This window comes from Oncorhynchus clarkii, chromosome 19 (genome assembly GCF_045791955.1).
Source record: "Oncorhynchus clarkii lewisi isolate Uvic-CL-2024 chromosome 19, UVic_Ocla_1.0, whole genome shotgun sequence".
Classification (NCBI taxonomy): Eukaryota; Metazoa; Chordata; class Actinopteri; order Salmoniformes; family Salmonidae; genus Oncorhynchus; species Oncorhynchus clarkii.
Window position 1 is genome coordinate 47,859,315 of NC_092165.1, and position 18,411 is coordinate 47,877,725.

Below are 18,411 nucleotides of genomic sequence, written 5' to 3' on the forward strand. Positions count from 1 at the left end.
GCTCTATGCACACTCACTAGACTCTACCCACGCACTCATACACACTACACTGACTCCTGGCACTGGCTCTATGCACACTCACTGGACTCTACCCACACACTCATACACACTACACTGACACTCCATCACACTCACTAGACTCTACCCACACACACTACACTGACACTCCATCACACTCACTAGACTCTACCCACGCACTCATACACACTACACTGACACTCCATCACTCTCACTAGACTCTACCCACACACTCATACACACTACACTGACACTCCATCACACACACGCACGCACGCATACACACACACTTCATACGCTCACAAACACAAAGCACACACATGCATATTCACGCCACACACACACACACACACACACACACACACACACACACACACACACACACACACACACATTCTTTCACATATGCTGTCTATTATATGTCCTGATTGCCTAGTCAATCAAATGTATGTATAAAGCCCTTCTTACATCAGGTGATGTCACAAAGTGCTGTACAGAAACCCAGCCTAAAACCCCAAACAGCAAGCAATGCAGGTGTAGAAGCACGGTGGCTAGGAAAAACTCCTAGTCACTTTTACCCCTACCCACATGTACAGTATTATCTCAATTACCTCAACTACCTCGTACCCCTGCACATTGACTCAGTACTGGTAATCTTTGTATATAGCCTCGTTATTGTTTTTATTGTGTTACTATTTCCTTTTTATATCGCAAATATTTGTCTTACTTTTTAACTCTGCATTGTGGGGAATGGGCTCGTAAGTTAGCATTTCCAATGCAAAGTCTACACCTGTTGTATTCGGCGCATGTGACCAACACAATTTGAATTGATTTTATTTGGACTAGAACTGCTACCATTTTCTACCAAAACTGAAATGGAAAGTGCAGAGCGATAGAGGGAGGAAGAACAGGTAGAATACACCCTAATGGTAAGGTCAGATAGGGATAAGTAAGCTGTTTTCAGCCTTTGTGTAGAAACAAAAATTGCCATTTTTCAGTATGACCAATGCTAGTGTGATTTAAACCCTGCTATTCCATCAAGAATTGTCAGAGATGGACCTCATGCATTTACACTGCATTCATAGACTATATCAATTGTTCATACACAGTATAGAAAGTTCTCCCTGGTTCAGATTACATCCAGAGATGAGCCTAGGAAAGAAGGGAATTCAGATTCAGAGGCTCAGTTAAACTAACTAATATACTATCAAAAACAGAGATTAGTCACCGGTCAAGACCAGCTACGACTGTGATGATGTTCAATATCAGTTAAAGACAAACCCACTCAGTATACCTACAGTAAGAGGTAAGTTAGACAGAGACGGTATTGTGTTGAACAGTGCTGTACGGCTAGAGAAATAGGAGATAGATTGGCCTGGCTGACCTCGCATTGACTAGCAGTGAGTGTTTGCTGTATGAGGTGTCTATATGGCTGACCTCTCATTGACTAGCAGTGAGTGTTTGCTGTATGAGGTGTCTATATGGCTGACCTCTCATTGCCTAGCAGTGAGTGTCTGCTGTATGAGATTCCATATTGAGTCTGTCAGCAATGCTCAGCGCAAGCTGGCTCTTCAGCCTGACCAGTAGGGAGGGAGAACACCGTGGTTGTATTCACCTCAAGTCTGCAGCAAAATTGGTGATGTAGTTACACACGTCACTGTTCATTTTATTCACCCGGTAAGAGCTGTGGGTAGAGAGAAGAAACTGTGTTACTAGACCCATTGCTGGTGGGAGTCAATGAATGCAGGTGTGACTGAGATCACGGCACAACATCAAAGGTTTCAGATAGATTTTTGTGGGGACATCAAACGTTTGCATGAGATGTTAACCAAAGTGCTCCAAACATTAGGGTGATACAAATACAGGTTTATGGACAGGATGACCACAGCAACTAATGGTATTAATGGTAATGTGGAAGATGCTAGAGTTGAAGACTGACAGACAGTGGTGCTTAATGGCAGACAGTACTACCTCATGTACAGTAATTGACCAATAATGACACAGATGAGGCCTTTTAGTATTGATGAACATTAGGTATACAGACAGTTGTACAATTCAAAAACAAAATCAGTCTAAACTGCACTTAAGAAGATCATCAGCAATAATACGTAGGCCTATCGGCAATGGCTCATTTACCCATGAAGTCTTGAATAAATAAGCCATTTCTAATTGCAATTTAGTTGTGTGTAAATGAGCAAACTGAGGAGTAAAATACAACTAAAAGTTCTATCCATGAACATTGAAAGCAGCTCCAGCTTTAAGCTGACAACATCAGATGAAAGTGCAGCACATTGACTGACTGAGGGACATCATGTGCATGGCTTTATCCATCATCTCTACGTGGTAGAGATGTCTATTATAGTCGATAGAGCTGAGGCAAGCTGTTTCACAAAAAGACAACCCTTTATAATTTTTTACCCCAGCACATTGCCTTTAATGTCTCCAACTGTTGCGAATGCACTTCCCATTGTTTGCCAATATGAAACTACTGTATAGCACGATGTGAATCCCTGCCTCCCTCTCTCTCTCTCTCTCTCTCTGTCTGCCTTTCATGCTGGCTGTGAATTGGCCTGATGTACTCTTTGTGGTTAAACAAAGACACTGTGCTGAGACAAAGTCATCGTACTGAGTTCTACCAACATGAAGAGAGAGGGAGAAGTCAAATGTAAGAGCACAAATGAGAGAGAAAAAGCTGCAGGTAAGTGAATGTGAGTGATATATGATAGAAAAATACACTGAGGTTACAATACATTAAGAACACCTTCCTAATATTGAGCTGCACTTTCCCCTTTCTCCCTCAGAACAGATTCAATTCGTCGAGGGCATGGACTCTACAGGATGTTGAAAGTGTTCCACAGGGATGCTGGCCCATGTTAACTCCAATGCTTCCCACAGTTGTGTCAAGTTAGCTGGATGTCCTTTGGGTGGTGGACCATTCTTGTTACACACGGGAAACTGTTGAGTGTGAAAAACCGAGCAGCGTTGCAGTGCTTGACACAAACCAGTGTGCCTGGCACCTACTACCATACCCCGTACAAAAGCACTTAAATCTTTTGTCTTTCCCATTCACCCTCTGAATGGCACATATACACTATCCATGTCTCAATTGTTTCGAGGCATAAAAATCATTATTTAACCTGTCTCCTCCCTTTCATCTACACTGATTGAAGTGGATGTAACAAGTGACATCAATAAGGGATCATAGCTTCCACCTGGATTCACCTGGTCAGTCGTTGTCACGGAAAGAGCATGTGTTCATAATGTTTTGTACAATCATTGTGTAATAATAATATCATATACAGTTTATTAGGGCTACCTATCTAGTACCGGGTCAGACCCCCCTTTGCCTCCAGAACAGCCTGAATTCTTCTGGGCATGGAAACGTTTCTCAATTGGCATAAAGGGACCTAATGTGTGCCTGGAAGACATTACCCACACCTTTACACCACTGCCACCAGCTTGAACCGTTGACACCAGGCAGGATGGGGCCATGGTCTCATGCTGCTTACGTCAAATCCTGACTCTGCCATCAGCATGATGCAACAGGAACCGGGGTTCGTCGGACCAGCCAATGTTTTTCCACTCTTCAATTGTCCAGTGTTGGTGATCTTGTGCCCAGTGGAGCCGCTTCTTCTTGTTTTTAGCCCTTAGGAGTGGAACCTGGTGTGGTCGTCTGCTGCAAAATACCCATAAATGACAAGGACCAACGAGATGAGTTCCGAGATGCCGTTCTGCAAACCACTGTTGTACTGCTCTGTTATTTGCCTGGTTGTGGCCCGCCTGTTAGGTTGCACAATTCTTGCCATTCTCCTTTGACCTCTCTCAGGACTGCCGCTGACTGGATGTTTTTTGTTTGTCACACCATTCTCTGTAAACCCTAGACACTGTTGAGTGTGAAAAGCCCAGGAGGCTGGCCATTTCTGAGTTACTGAAACCGGTGTGCACTGGCTCAGACGATCATACCAGGCTCAAAGTCGCTTAGGTCACTCGTTTTGTCCATTCTAACATTCAATCGGACAGTAAGTGAATGTTTTGATGCCTGTATACCTGCTTTATATAGCTAGTCACGTCCACGAGACTCTCTGTCTGTAGGAGCAAAACATTTTCGTGAATGGGGTGATGTACCTAATATGCCATTTAGCAGAGGCTTTTATCCAAAGCGACTTACAGTCATCAAATCAAATTGTATTCATACACATATTCAGCAGACGTTATTGCAGGTGTAGCGAAATGTTTGTGTTCCTAGGTCCAACAGTGCAGTAATATCTAACAATTCACAACAATACACACAAATCTAAAGTTAAAGAATGGAATTAAGAAATATATAAATGTTAGGACGAGCAATGTCAGAGTGGCATTGACTAAAATACAGTAGAATAGAACACAGTACATACATATGAAATTAGTAAAGAAGTGCGTAAACATTATTAAAGTGACCAGTGATTCCATGTCTATGTTTATAGGGCAGGAGCCTCTAAGGTGCCGGGTTGAGTAACTGGGTGGTAGCCGTCTAGTGATGGCTATTTAACAGTCATCCTGAACAGATGAGGGCAATAGTCACAGGAATTAGGACTTCTGGGAAATGAGTGTGCTCTATAACAGGAAGGTGAGCGGATATAGGGCCGACAGCATTGCAGACAACCACAACTAACAGAGAAGCTCAATGGAGAATAATCACATTGTCTGAATGTTTACTGTCAGTGGAACTGAAGATAATGAGCAGTGAAGTTTAGCCTCATCCACCATCCCAGAAAACAGAGGTCAGGAGACAGTAAGGAAATCAGGAAGTCAGAGGGACCTACAAATGTGTTTAAGCCCCATTATAAAGCCATTATAATCATCAATGTTTAATGATGATAAGACTTCCCCATCATCATGAGCATACAGTAGGAGATATAAATAAATAGCAGATACACAGCAAATTAAGCATTTGCCTGCTTCTGTGGCAGAAGGATATTGTGCACATACACTCTTAGAAAACAGGTGCCATCTAGAACCTAAAAGGGTTCTTTGGCTATCCCCATAGATACGGTAAAGAAGTAAATCAAACTTGACCAAAACAATGTAATTGCCATGAAAACGCGTGGGTAAAAGAGCCGTAGGGGAAAGATCCCGATGTCTCCTATTGCTCCCCAGCAAAATTTGCCTACACTTAGGCTATTAATCATATCATGTGTATTTAAAGTATAATGCTTGTATGGATGTCAACCCCAACACATGTTCATGTCATCATTACCAATCAACTGCATTACAGTTAAAAACAACTTTGACTAACATCAACGATTTCTGTATGCTAGCTATGCTAACCAGCTTATACGAATGGGAGTTAGCGTTTCGTAGTCGCTTCATCTTAACCTGAAAAACAAAAACAGCCAAATATATAAAAAATGGACTTAAGTAAGCACATTGTGGGCCTGTTACAATACATAAATCATGACGTATTTTATGAATATCCACTTTATTAGATCAGATTTTTTGAATGTGCACCAATCTGGTCAATGGAATGCTTACCTCATCTACAGGAGAACCCTCTGAATGACCCTTTTTGGTTCTAGAACCATTTTGGTTACAGGTAGAAACAAATGGTTTTACCTGGAACCAAAATGGGTTATCCAATGGAGACAGGGTTCCCTTTTGGAACCCTTTTTTCTAAGAGTGTACCATATTGGTTAGTCAGCTTGCCTCCATTTCAGCCTTCTAGGTTGAGGACAGTTACTGTTGTGCAATGACTGTACCATTATAGACAACAAGGACTTAAACTATGAGTGAAAGTACCACACAGATCCAAGCACGAGGCCTACTTACACAAAGTTAAAGTATTGTGGGAACAGCACAGCAAACAAAGAAGCAGTTTATGCAGTATGTGTCTAAAACAGCAACTAATCAATGGAATGGGATTCTTCTCTGACCTTGAGATGTGAGCAACAAGCGTTCATATGATACGCAATCACAATCTGAATGAATAATTAATTGCCTTATGCCACATCAGGAGTTTTATTCATTATGGCTGCTACTCAAGAGGCCAATCATAATTTGAAGGGTAAAAAAGTTATATTAAAACCTGCCCAAAATAGCTGGGATTGATTGGCTTGTTTTTTGTAGACCTTGCCCCCACATTCTTGATGAGAAGGCAGCCATTAGAGAAAGTGTGCTTCTCTCCAATGATGGGGAGTGCTCCTCTGCTTCCCAATCAAATGCTACAGTGCTATCAGACGCTGTGTACCATGCCTGATTGACTCATTAACTTAATTATCCTGCTATGCAGTAATGCTTTAAATTGCCACATGCCATTCCAGTCCCATCATCATCATTAATACATCCATTAAACCAGTTTGGAAAGTCCCTCTTATTGCGGCGAGAAATCCAATATACAAATTCCATTCATCTTAGTCTACAGTCTGTAGGTCCTTAGGTCGGGACCCCAAGGGATACTTGGGGGGTGTAAATGATTATTAATGAAGATGATCGTAGACGTCAGTCCCCTCTTGTGGAGGGGCGTTTCAGCTGAACGGGCCTAGAGACAGGCTTGGTGACGGTAATATATTCTTTATTGTTGAGAGAGTGAACAGAGAGTCACCCTGTCAGCCATGAGAGGGAGGTGACACAATGCAAAGGCTGTTCTCACTTTAACACCATTAGCTCCAGGAACCTCTGCCATCAAATGTACACCCGCTGCAACCCAGCAGGAGAGGAAATTGCTTCAAGTGGAAACAGAAATCCAACCTTGCACACACATCCCAAACCTCAAATCCAATTCAATTCAGTGCAAACAAGCAGTGAGCCATGATATTATGAAAGAGTTATACTCATACCAGCAGCACCACTCCTGCATGGATCCCCATACTGCAGCAATATCTGGACAATACTTTTTATTTTACCTTTATTTTATTTTTAAGCTAAGGTCTTAAACAATTAAGTTATATAAATTGTTTTGCGTTCATAATTATTCAAATTTAACGTGTGAGATCTTGCAAGGAAAAACTCTGGGCCCCAAGGCCAGACAAAACTCTGGCTGGCCCTAGAGGTGAAGCTCAAACTGAAATAGCTGCAATAGGAGCAACAGACAGGCAATACTGGAGCAGTCCTGAAGTGTCACAAGACAAATGGCCAGACAGGGAGATTCATTCAGTCCATTCAGCCATGAATGAAAAGCCACCACAGCAGGCATTCAGCCAGGGATGAACTTGGTAGCCCAACACTGAAACCCTTGAAACCCTGAGGGAGACCAACACTGTCTACAGTGAATACAGGATCAACCTCATCAACTGTATCCATACTTGTGTCGTTGTCAATGGACTCTGAGGCGGGCTGTGTGGCCAGGAAACATAAAAGGATCCATAAAGGGCAATGGTGTGTGCATGCGTGCTTGTGTGTGTCCTATCTCAACAGAGGCCTTTTAAAACGTAAACGTTTTATTTTAACTTCTTAGACAAAATAATAATAATAATTTGTATTATTTTACAAACCCACCTTCACCCACCCACATTTGGGGGACTAAGCCATTTTTTGTTGTTGCAAGTTCTTTTGGTCTTTTTTCTTTTGGGGGGGTTATCAGTAAAATATTGTGACCTCCCACTTTTTTGCAATCAATCCTTCTTGTGTATAATATTGTTTGACAGTTATTTTGAAAGAATCGAATACTCATATATTTTTTTGAAAATGAAAACCTTCCCCAGCACAATCAAGAGATTGTATACCGTGATGCATCTGTCCCTTAAGTCACCCCGATATAACTGTTTGTGGAAATATAACAAAATTGTGTACAACAGGGAGTAACCGCTCTTGTACTTTTGCCCGAAAGTTAGCAGCTATGTGGCAATACCAGAAAATATGTAACAAATCCTCCACTTCCACGCAACAAAAATAGGACAAAGGGGATTCTTCTATGCTCCATATTTGTAACATCTTGTTAGTAGCCAGAAACGTGTACAATATCTTCAACTGAAACATTCAGACGATGAGTCTAATTGTCACGTCCTGACCTTAGTTCCTTTTTTTTATGTCTCTATTTTAGTTTGGTCAGGGCGTGAGTTGGGGTGATAATTCATGTTTTGTTCTTGTGTGTATATTTCTATGTGTTTGGCCTGGTATGGTTCCCAATCAGAGGCAGCTGTCAATCGTTGTCTCTGAGAACCATACTTAGGTAGCCTGTTTTCCCACTTTTGTTTGTGGGTATTTTCCGTTTCAGTGTTTTCCTTTATTCTCTTGTTCGTTTGTATCCAGTGTTCAGTTTATTAAAGGTATCATGAACACGTACCACGCTGCGCCTTGGTCTACTCCTTCTTCCACCAACGAAAATTGTTACACTAATGCGGTTTTAAAAATCAGTTTATAAATAATTTCCAAGGGATGGACGTATCAAACTGCTCTTCCCAGTAAGAGTGGAACTTGTGTGGGATGGCAACCAATTTGTTATTTTCCAAATGAAAATGAAAATGTCTTAATTGATTTTATCTCTGGTTAACCACCTGGGAGATGTAATATGAGGTAGGCAAACAAACAGTTTCTCTTTTCTTTCCCTTAACTTTTTCTTCTATTCTGTAGAAATTGCTGCCAGTAACTGATTGTAATTATGATTTATACATACTGTATGTTCCCATATATTGTGCACAGTGTTTCAAATTAAATTAAATTCCCATTACTATCAATGATATCATTTTAAAATAAGATCCCCTTTTCCAGAAACACATTCCCAAACATTTTATTTGATTTATCAGGATATTTAAATTCAACCATATGATTTGGCTCAGAATTTCTGTTATTTTTTACGAGGGATAATATTGAAAATGCAACCAAGCTGTTATTGATTATTTAAAGAATGGGGATATGTCCATTAAGAAATCCTGCAGGAACCAAGCAAGGTGCAAAAACTGAATTTATATAAAATTATTATTTTTTAAATAGAAAAGTGAGTTTCTCTCATCTACGATATTACATGAGATCCCATTCATATTTACATATAGTTCTAGAGATTGATTTAAGGCTTCAATATTCTTTAAATGTGGCGTGGATGGTAGCCTAGTGGTTAGAGCATTGGACTAGTAACTGATAGATTGCAAGATCAAATCCCCGAGCTGACAATGCAAAAATCTGTCATTCTGCCCCTGAACTGAAGGCAGCTAACCCACTGTTCCTAGGCCGTCATTGAAAATACAAATTTGTTCTTAACTGACCTGCCTAGTTAAATAAAGCTTTAAAAAAATGTAGCCCTCCATTGTCATACATTATATTATATTATATATATATATATATATATATATATATTATATATATATATATATATATATATATATATTATATTATACATATATCCGTTTCACCTTTTCTGGTTTACCATTCCATTAAAATCAGAAAAATGTTGGCTTCAAACTGCTTAAAGAATACCTTATCTGGGGATGGAAGTGACAGGAAGAGATACTGTAGAGACAATTAAGGTGTTTATTAATGGCACTCTGCCATATAAAGACAAAGCTTTACCTTTCCACAGCAATAGTATTTAGTCAATCTTGGCACGTTTCAAATCAAAGTTCTCCTTTACAGGATCCTTTATTCTTTCTCAAATGTGGATGCCAAGCATGTCCACTGGGCTATTGCTCCACTTATTTGTATGCAACAACGCAAAATATAGTTGGACTTTCTTAAGAAAAACACTCTCAAAATGGTGCATTTCTTATCATTTGTTTTCAGATTTGATAGTTTGAAAAGTTATTTAAATCTCCAATAAGAGCATCTAGTGATGATTGTTGCGGCTGAGAGGCAAATGTTGTATCATGCTTTCAAGACCACTGATACTCAGACCTACTACATTGGAATTATTCCTGATTTTGATGGCCAGCATCTCGATAGCCAATAAGAATAAATAAGGTGAAACTGGATCCCCTTGTCTGACCCCTCTGAATAGCGCAATGTTTTTAGATAAATACCCATTATTCACTACTTTACTCACCGGTTTCTGCTATAAGACCCTAAACCATTGAATAAATGACTTACCAAAATGTAAATACTGACGGCATCTCTAAATTAAATCGCTTTTATCTTCCCAAAAGCCTTCTCAAAATCTGCAATAAACACCAAACTAACAAATATTGTCACCAATGTAACGACCAGTCATGTTTTGAGCCCCACATTTTTTGCCCCAAAAATTAAAATAACATAAATATATATATTTTTTATATTTATTGGGGGAGCTTGCCTGTTTTGCATGTTATTTTGGCATTAAAACATGTCACAAATCAGTTTGCAAACAATGTAAAAATATATATATATCATTGAGTTAATAAAGCCGCATACAAGGAGGCAGCCCCAAAATGCAGGTGTTTCAGCCAAGCTCAGTGCTTTCTGTGGTGGTGGGGCAGGCCAGCAGAAAATAGGAGCATGGCACCATGATTGGCTCAGCATTGCACCATGATTGGCTCAGTGTTCTGTCACTCATGAGAGCACTACGTCACCTGCATTTAGTAAGGGTAGACAATCAAGAATGTGAGCCCTTTGGGCCCTACCATAGACTTAGATTAGAAGTGCCCATCCAAGAAGGCTCAAGGTCATTGGCCACAGATACATTTATGTCAAATCACGTTATATCTACAGTAGCTTTGATTGGACTTTCAAAATCTTAGCTAGCAGTCATCATAAATCAAGTAGACAATCTACTGGCAAATCCTTTTTAATCCTTGTTAATATGAAGATAAATACTGAAGGTAAATTATATATAAAACGTATTGGTGTTCATCGGCCATTGGACATAAACATTACACAACAAGTTGGAAATCGCTAATTCAATAACAAGTTGTTTAGAAGTAAGAAGTGACAGTGGCTAACCTCAAGCATTGAAACTGGGAAGTCAGACTGGGAAAATATGTTTTGAATGGTCATCCAACTCGGAATTGTAAATCTTTCTCTTCATTTGATGACAAAATTTGCCAAAAATATGCTTCTGCATAAATGACGTAATATGCCAGGGAGATATGGTCGGCCATATCAGCTATGTTTTAAAAAAAGGCAGTAATATGGTTGAATGAATTGTTTCGCTCCCAGACAAGGCTCTGCTTGGTGGTAAGGATTCACTCCATAGTGCTGGAAAGAAAGCTTTGCTGTTGGAACAGCTTTTTGGAGGCCCTAACAGTTTGTGGGCACCACTTGTCGCCGCACATACACATGGTTAGCAGATGTTAATGTGAGTGTAGCGAAATGCTTGTGCTTCTAGTTCCAACAGTGCAGTAATATCTAACAAGCAATCTAAAATTCACAACAACTACCTTATACACACAAATGTAAAGGGATAGATTAAGAATATGTACATGTAAATATATGGATGAGCGATGGCCGTGCGGCATAGGCAGGATGCAATAGTTGGTATGAAATACAGTATATACATATGAGATGAGTAATGTAAGATGTGTAAACATTATTAAAGTGGCATTATTTGAAGTGACTAGTGATACCTTTTTAAATCCATTAAATTAAATTATTAAAATGGCCAGTGATTTGTGTCTGTATGTTGGCAGCAGTCTCTCTATGTTAGTGATGGCTGTTTAACAGTCTGATGGCCTTCAGATAGAAGCTGTTTTTCAGTCTCTCGGTCCCAACTTTGATGCACCTGTACTGACCTCGCCTTCTGGGTGATAGCAGGGTGAACAGGTAGTGTCTCGGGTGGTTGTTGTCCTTGATGAACTTTTTGGCCTTCCTGTGACATCGGGTGCTGTAGGTGTCCTAGAGGGCAGGTAGTTTGCCCCCCCGGTGATGCGTTGTGCAGACCGCAGTACCAATTGGAGAGCCTTGCGGTTGAGGGCGGTGCAGTTGCCGTACCAGGCGATGACACAGCCCGACAGGATACTCTCGATTGTGCATCTGTAAAAGTTTGTGAGTGTTTTCGGTGACAAGCCAAATTTCTTCAGCCTCCTGAGGTTGAAGAAGCGCTGTTGTGCCTTCTTCACCACGCTGTCTGTGTGGGTGGAACATTTAAGTTTGTCCGTGATGTGTACGCCGAGTAACTTAAAACTTTCCACCTTCTCCACTACTGTCCCGTCGATGTGGATAGGGGGGTGCTCCCTCTGCTGTTTCCTGAAGTCCACGATCATCTCCTTTGTTTTGTTCACGTTGAGTGTGAGGTTATTGTCCTGACACCGCACTCCGAGGGCCCTCACCTCCTCCCTGTAGGCCGTCTCGTTGTTGTTGGTACACAAACCTACCACTGTAGTGTCGTCTGCAAACTTGATGATTGAGTTGGAGGCGTGCATGGCTACGCAGTCATGGGTGAACAGGGAGTACAGGAGGGGACTGAGCACGCACCCTTGTGGAGCCCCTGTGTTGAGGATCGGCGAAGTGGAGATGCTGTTTCCTACCTTCACCACCTGGGGGTGGCCCATTAGAAAGTCAGTATATACGTACATACACATGAGATGAGAAAAGAAGCATGTAAACACCATGTTGTCTACTCTTGATCAGAAGAAGCATTTCAATTGGAGGGTCTACTACTGTATCAGTTTGCTTATTCAAGTCATTCAACTCTTTAGTTAATTCATTTTCCCTCCTAAGATATAGCTTTCCCCCATGATGACCACTTGATTGAATGGTCTCTGAATACACATTTGAAAGTGTCCCAGACAATCAGAGGATCAGCTGATCCCACATTCTGTTTTTTTAAATTATTTGTTTTTTCTAAAAAAAATCTTCATCTTTTAGCAGTGATTGATTGAGTTTCCAAATAACCCGGTCCTCTAGGATATTCTACTGTAGTTAGAGACAAATAAATAAGGGCCTTGTCAGAAAGTAAATGGTCAGCAATGGTAGACTGTGATACGTTTGAGACCAGAGCGAAGGAGATAAGGAAGTAGTCGATGCGACTAGCTGGCTTATAACCACGCCACGTGCATGTAGTCAGATCAGGGTTTCTTAATTACCAAACATCTACCAGGTCTAGAGAGGACATTAACTCAGAAATTGCAGAAAGTGCTTTTGGATTAGAATAATGCAAACAACCCCCCGATCTATCTAGATTTGTATTCTGCCCAGTATTAAAATCACCAACAATTATCAATAATAATCCATTGCAAAAAACACATTGGAAATGAAATGTAATTAATTCCCCAGAGTGCTTGGTAACAGAGAGCCAACCACAGACTGACTGTGAGAAACACACTTGCATTTTATGTGTCATCAGTGGCGGGGGTCAGGCTGACAAGATATTAAGGTATTGTGTACTCGACACTTGCTGTGGTGTCAGTATTTTCCAGGAAAAAGCCTTGCTGTGCCGTAATAGTAATTGACCAACCTGTGTTGAATGGTAATGAGTAGATCTGCTGTAGCATGTGGGGGTTGGCGAGGAGAGAAACACACAACAACCATACATGACTGACATAGCAGGGGGCTGGATCAGGACCAACATAGAGCTGATAGTGCAGTACAGCAGGGACACCACAAGCAACGTAGAAATGAACAGAGATAGATGGGATAGAATTACAACAGTCACATTTGCATTAAACTGTACATGAAACTGTATGGCATCCAATAGGTTTCACACCTTATAAACAAACACCACCAAGGCGGACACAGGTCCACAAGGGGGCAACAGGGGGCTTAGCCCCCTCACTTGAAACTTGTGCCCCATCAGTTTTAGTTTGATGTCCCACTATAAAAATAGCAAAACGCCAATCTGTCCCTTCATAAGCACTCAATCAATGGTCTCTGAGATTCGGAATTTGAACTTTTTGTTTATTATGGTATAGTGTGATATAAGCAGAATTCAATATAATTCTAATGCAAGAACACCCCAAATTGTGCCCCCCACTGATTTCAGCTACTCCCTTATCCTGGGTCTGCACCAAGGTCATTTGTAAGTGAGAAAGAAATTGACATCATGTACCACAGCAATTTTTCTGTTAAATTAAAGGTTGTCAATCAAATGACTAATAATTATTTTCGGTATGCCAAAATAGCACCAATAAAACATTCCCCATTCCAAAATGAAGAATGTCCTAGCACAGAGCAGCCTGTTTTGAGAGTGCCAAGAATAGAGTTAATCTAATAGAGCCCTGTACATTAAAAGAGCCTAGCTCAGGCCAGTCATTGTGTTGTACTGGCTGATACAGCAGAATACAATAGGCAGAACAAAACATGAGTTTCTGAAAGTGCTGATCTGGGAGGAGGGTTTTACAATGGAAAATTAATAAAATGGACTCTCCTGTTATTACTGTTATTACTGTCTCCATATTCAGCCATGAACAAAGAGAGACGAGTGGCTTTGGAGGAGGAGTGAAAGTGACTGTGCTTGCTCTTGCAGACAGTGGCACTACTACTTTAACAATCAAATCAGGGAACGATGGAATCGCCAAATACAATTTCATGTTTTTATGTCTGACGTAATGTTTAAATTCAAAACACAATAAAGATTACACTATAGTGGTGGATCAGAGAATAGTGATTTTCTCATACCGGCCCCTGAAATAATGAAGAAAACCTATTAATTAGAGACAAAATTCTAAAACCATTTAGACTGAAAGTCGATGGGAGATGTATTTTACACTGAGAGCCACCTTGTAACTACCAAATGATCTCATAAAAGGACCACATTTGTATTCCAATATAACTGCTACTGCTCTGCCACATACACTGACAAGGATATGAATGATATATGAGAGTGCCCCAGGGGTGAAGATGGTGAGGAAGTGAGGTAACAAGGAAATGGGTGAAACAATGGGCAAACAAAGCAGCCATTGACAAGGACAATTAACACACCATACAAGGACCAGGAACAGTAGAAGTAAACAGAGGAAATAACTAGTGTGTCCCTTTAAACACTCTGTGGAATGAATTCAAGGATCTAAACCTATTCCGAAACCACATTTGATAATGATGAGACATTTCTAGGGAAATAACATCAGTGTATCATTTCTGTTTTAACATTTCCTCACTGACATTAATGTAAAGAAAGGTAGATGACTACAATATGCAGTTTTATAATCCAATAACAGCCTTGCCTTCCAACAGAGTATGTAAAAAGGCAAACAACAGCATTCTTGCCCAACTTATTGAATCATCTATCTAGGATATGTCTTTTCTTGTGCTATTGTTTCTGTGTTAGAATTCTGCTGGCATCATCCTATCATTGGACAAGTATTGTAATCTAATTTCATGTTAATCTGCTGCATTTGTCATGCCATATTGCTAGGCATTAATGTTGTTGTTTCTGTGACTGTGTCTGCATCATGTCCCATCTAATCCTTTAAAAGCCCATTTCCTCTGCCACAAAGCAACACAACACTACACTAACGCAACACTAACACAAAACTACACTAACACAACACCGCAATAACACAATTCTCCTCTTTTAGTATTCCACTCCAGAATTCATTCACTTTATTCCACAGCGCACACCCGTAACAATGTTTTATAAACAATCACACTAAAACCTTTTTGCTATAGAAATCAAATCAAATGTATTCATCCATTTGTACAAGGTTTAGAAGTTGCCCTTATTAACCACAGATCTAGGATCACATCTTTGACATTGCATGCTGGGATACTTTACATGGCCTACCTCTGGGAGTCTAAGAGCGGTCTTTGCATGACATACTTGACCAGGGAGTGTGGCCGGACCGTCTTCACGGGGGAGGTCTTGGGACTGGAGTCAGACTCTCCACTCTCCTCATCACCCATGGCTTTGACGTAACTGCTGCTCCTCATCCTCCGGCAGGGGATCTCATCACCCTTACCTCCCCCTGGGTAACCACTCCACTCATCCTGAGGTACCTGGGGGAGGGAGATAGAGAGGGGGTTAGAGAGAAGGGTTCAGGTGGGGTCTCTATAGGGTGGGAAGTGGCACTACAACCATGTAAGAGTAGTAGTACGATTGCAGAATATAATGTTATTATAGTATGAGTACTAGAAATACGCAGGTTTACCTCAATGTTTCTTTGGTCCCACTTGTGGTACCATGTATTTACGTACATCATATTTACTGTAAGTAGGTAGAGTTTATCTTTGAACTGTTACTATTGTTGCATAGACCTGAAAACAGTTATCTGTGTGCTATGTCAGTATAGATGTTGTTCCCTCAAGGTTGCCTGTGTACTCACAGAGGCTCTTGGCTCAGCCGTGGTTGTAAAACAGACTGTGTCCTCGATCATGTTTATTGGTAAAATGAAGGTAGTGAGAGTGAGATTATAGAGGATCAAACAGAATAGGAGATTCATCCACAGCAACTGCCTTTCAACCACATCTCAGGCAAATATAGTTCATGTACATTCCATGTAATATTCTGTTGTCATTCTCTCTCGACAGCTAGTGAGACATAGACAGCTGCATGGCATCATTCCCATTGGAAAGATGTTTGGTTTTCTGACTCAGACTTGACTGCAACCTGTTCCCAGATTGAGACTCAAAGTGAGGTATATGCAGCGTGATGGTGCAGTGTTTACCCAAGGTTACAGTACACATCACAAGGCTCTTCAATATTGAGCAGCAGCATCAGAGATGTGGTGTCTACTGCTTACACAGTGTTACATGGTGTATGGTAAATCACAGGAGAGGTAACACTGTTTGACATTCCTGTCTGATGGATTACATACTGATGCAAGATGTCTTTAAGTAGTACATAAACCCTGCAAGAGATCTGTTATAGTTTAGTTGGATAAAATAAAATAAAATATACAGTCATTGATGATGGGCGAGGTGCTGGCTAGCGGAGCAGAACACTTGAAAAAGAGCTGCACACTAGAAAGCTCAGATTATTTAATAAGAACGTTTGTACAGTTTGTGCTGTTTGTGCTGTCATTCACGTTTCCAAAACGTGCATCTGCAGTGCTCTTCAAGTAAATGTTCTTTTTTAAAGTAGTCCTTGTGCATAAACGTGTACGGTTTGTTTAACTTTGCAATCATTGGTTTTGTTTGACATACATTTTAATGTGACAAATCTGAGTTGTTACCATGGAATTGCGCTGATCCAACTGTTCTGAAGATCCCTTCTGGAATTCAAAAGATCAAATGAAAATCATGAGCCGAACACAAAAGTATCATATTCTGGTATTGTGTTTGTATAATAGAATTTGTTGAAAGGTTGTGGAAACTATTTGAAGCTGTTCAACAAACTTCTTGCTCATTTAATCGAACTGGTAACATCGTGTTGTTCACAAACTCATTTAAATATCACAGGCTTGTTAAACAAACTCTCTCTCTCTCTCTCTCTCTCTCTCTCTCTCTCTCTCTCTCTCTCTCTCTCTCTCTCTCTCTCTCTCTCTCTCTCCCCTCTCTCTCTCTCTCTATCTCTCTCCCTCTCTCTCTCTCTCTCTCTCTCTCTCTCTCTCTCTCTCTCTCTCTCTCTCTCTCTCTCTCTCTCTCTCGTTACTTAAAAAGTAACTACATCAGGAACTGAGTCAGGAATTAAGCCTCTCACACAAACAAGCACACGCACACAACCATACACATACACACACATGGCTAGGGGGATTGCTGAAGTATATATTAGTGGTGTGTGCGCGCGCACGTGCCTGCATGACGCTGTACTTCAAATACAAGCATATTTCTTCCCTGTACATTGAATTCCAACCCAAAGCCATCGCAAAATCCCCCGACATACTTAACATTTTACATTTAATTTGCGCCACACAGGCTCACCATCCTTCAAGGGGCCTCAACGTCACTCAGAGTGAAGGTAAAAGCTACTCAAGGAGCCTCTCTCATCTAAAAGATCTTCAGAACCAGAAAACTCTTTAGAGAACAGTCACCATATTAGATACTCAGTCACCACAATAGATACTCAGTCACTCAGTCACCACATTAGATACTCAGTCACCATATTAGATACTCAGTCACTCAGTCACCATATTAGATACTCAGTCACTCAGTCACCATATTAGATACTCAGTCACCATAATAGATACTCAGTCACTCAGTCACCACATTAGATACTCAGTCACCATATTAGATACTCAGTCACTCAGTCACCATATTAGATACTCAGTCACCATATTAGATACTCAGTAACTCAGTCACCATATTAGATACTCAGTCACTCAGTCACCATATTAGATACTCAGTCACTCAGTCACCATATTAGATACTCAGTCACTCAGTCACCATATTAGATACTCAGTCACCATATTAGATACTCAGTCACTCAGTCACCATATTAGATACTCAGTCACCATAATAGATACTCAGTCACTCAGTCACCATATTAGATACTCAGTCACCATAATAGATACTCATTCACTCAGTCACCATATTAGATACTCAGTTCCCATATTAGATACTCAGTCACCATATTAGATACTCAGTCACTCAGTTACCATATTAGATACTCAGTCACTCAGTCACCATATTAGATACTCAGTCACTCAGTCACTATATTAGATATTCAGTCACTCAGTCACCATACTAGATACTCAGTCACCATAT

General features: G+C 40.6%; 1 protein-coding gene across 1 annotated transcript in view; it reads right to left on the reverse strand.

Annotated features, from left to right (window-relative positions):
- LOC139374309 (disks large-associated protein 2-like) overlaps positions 1-18,411 on the reverse strand; it is an 84,818-nt gene that overhangs the window by 49,293 nt on the left and 17,114 nt on the right. The window contains exons 2-3 of the mRNA XM_071115342.1: positions 15,554-15,765; positions 1,634-1,702 (exon numbers count right to left, since the gene is read on the reverse strand). Coding sequence (XP_070971443.1) covers positions 1,634-1,702; positions 15,554-15,765 — 281 coding nt within the window. The remainder of the gene's footprint in view (positions 1-1,633; positions 1,703-15,553; positions 15,766-18,411) is intronic.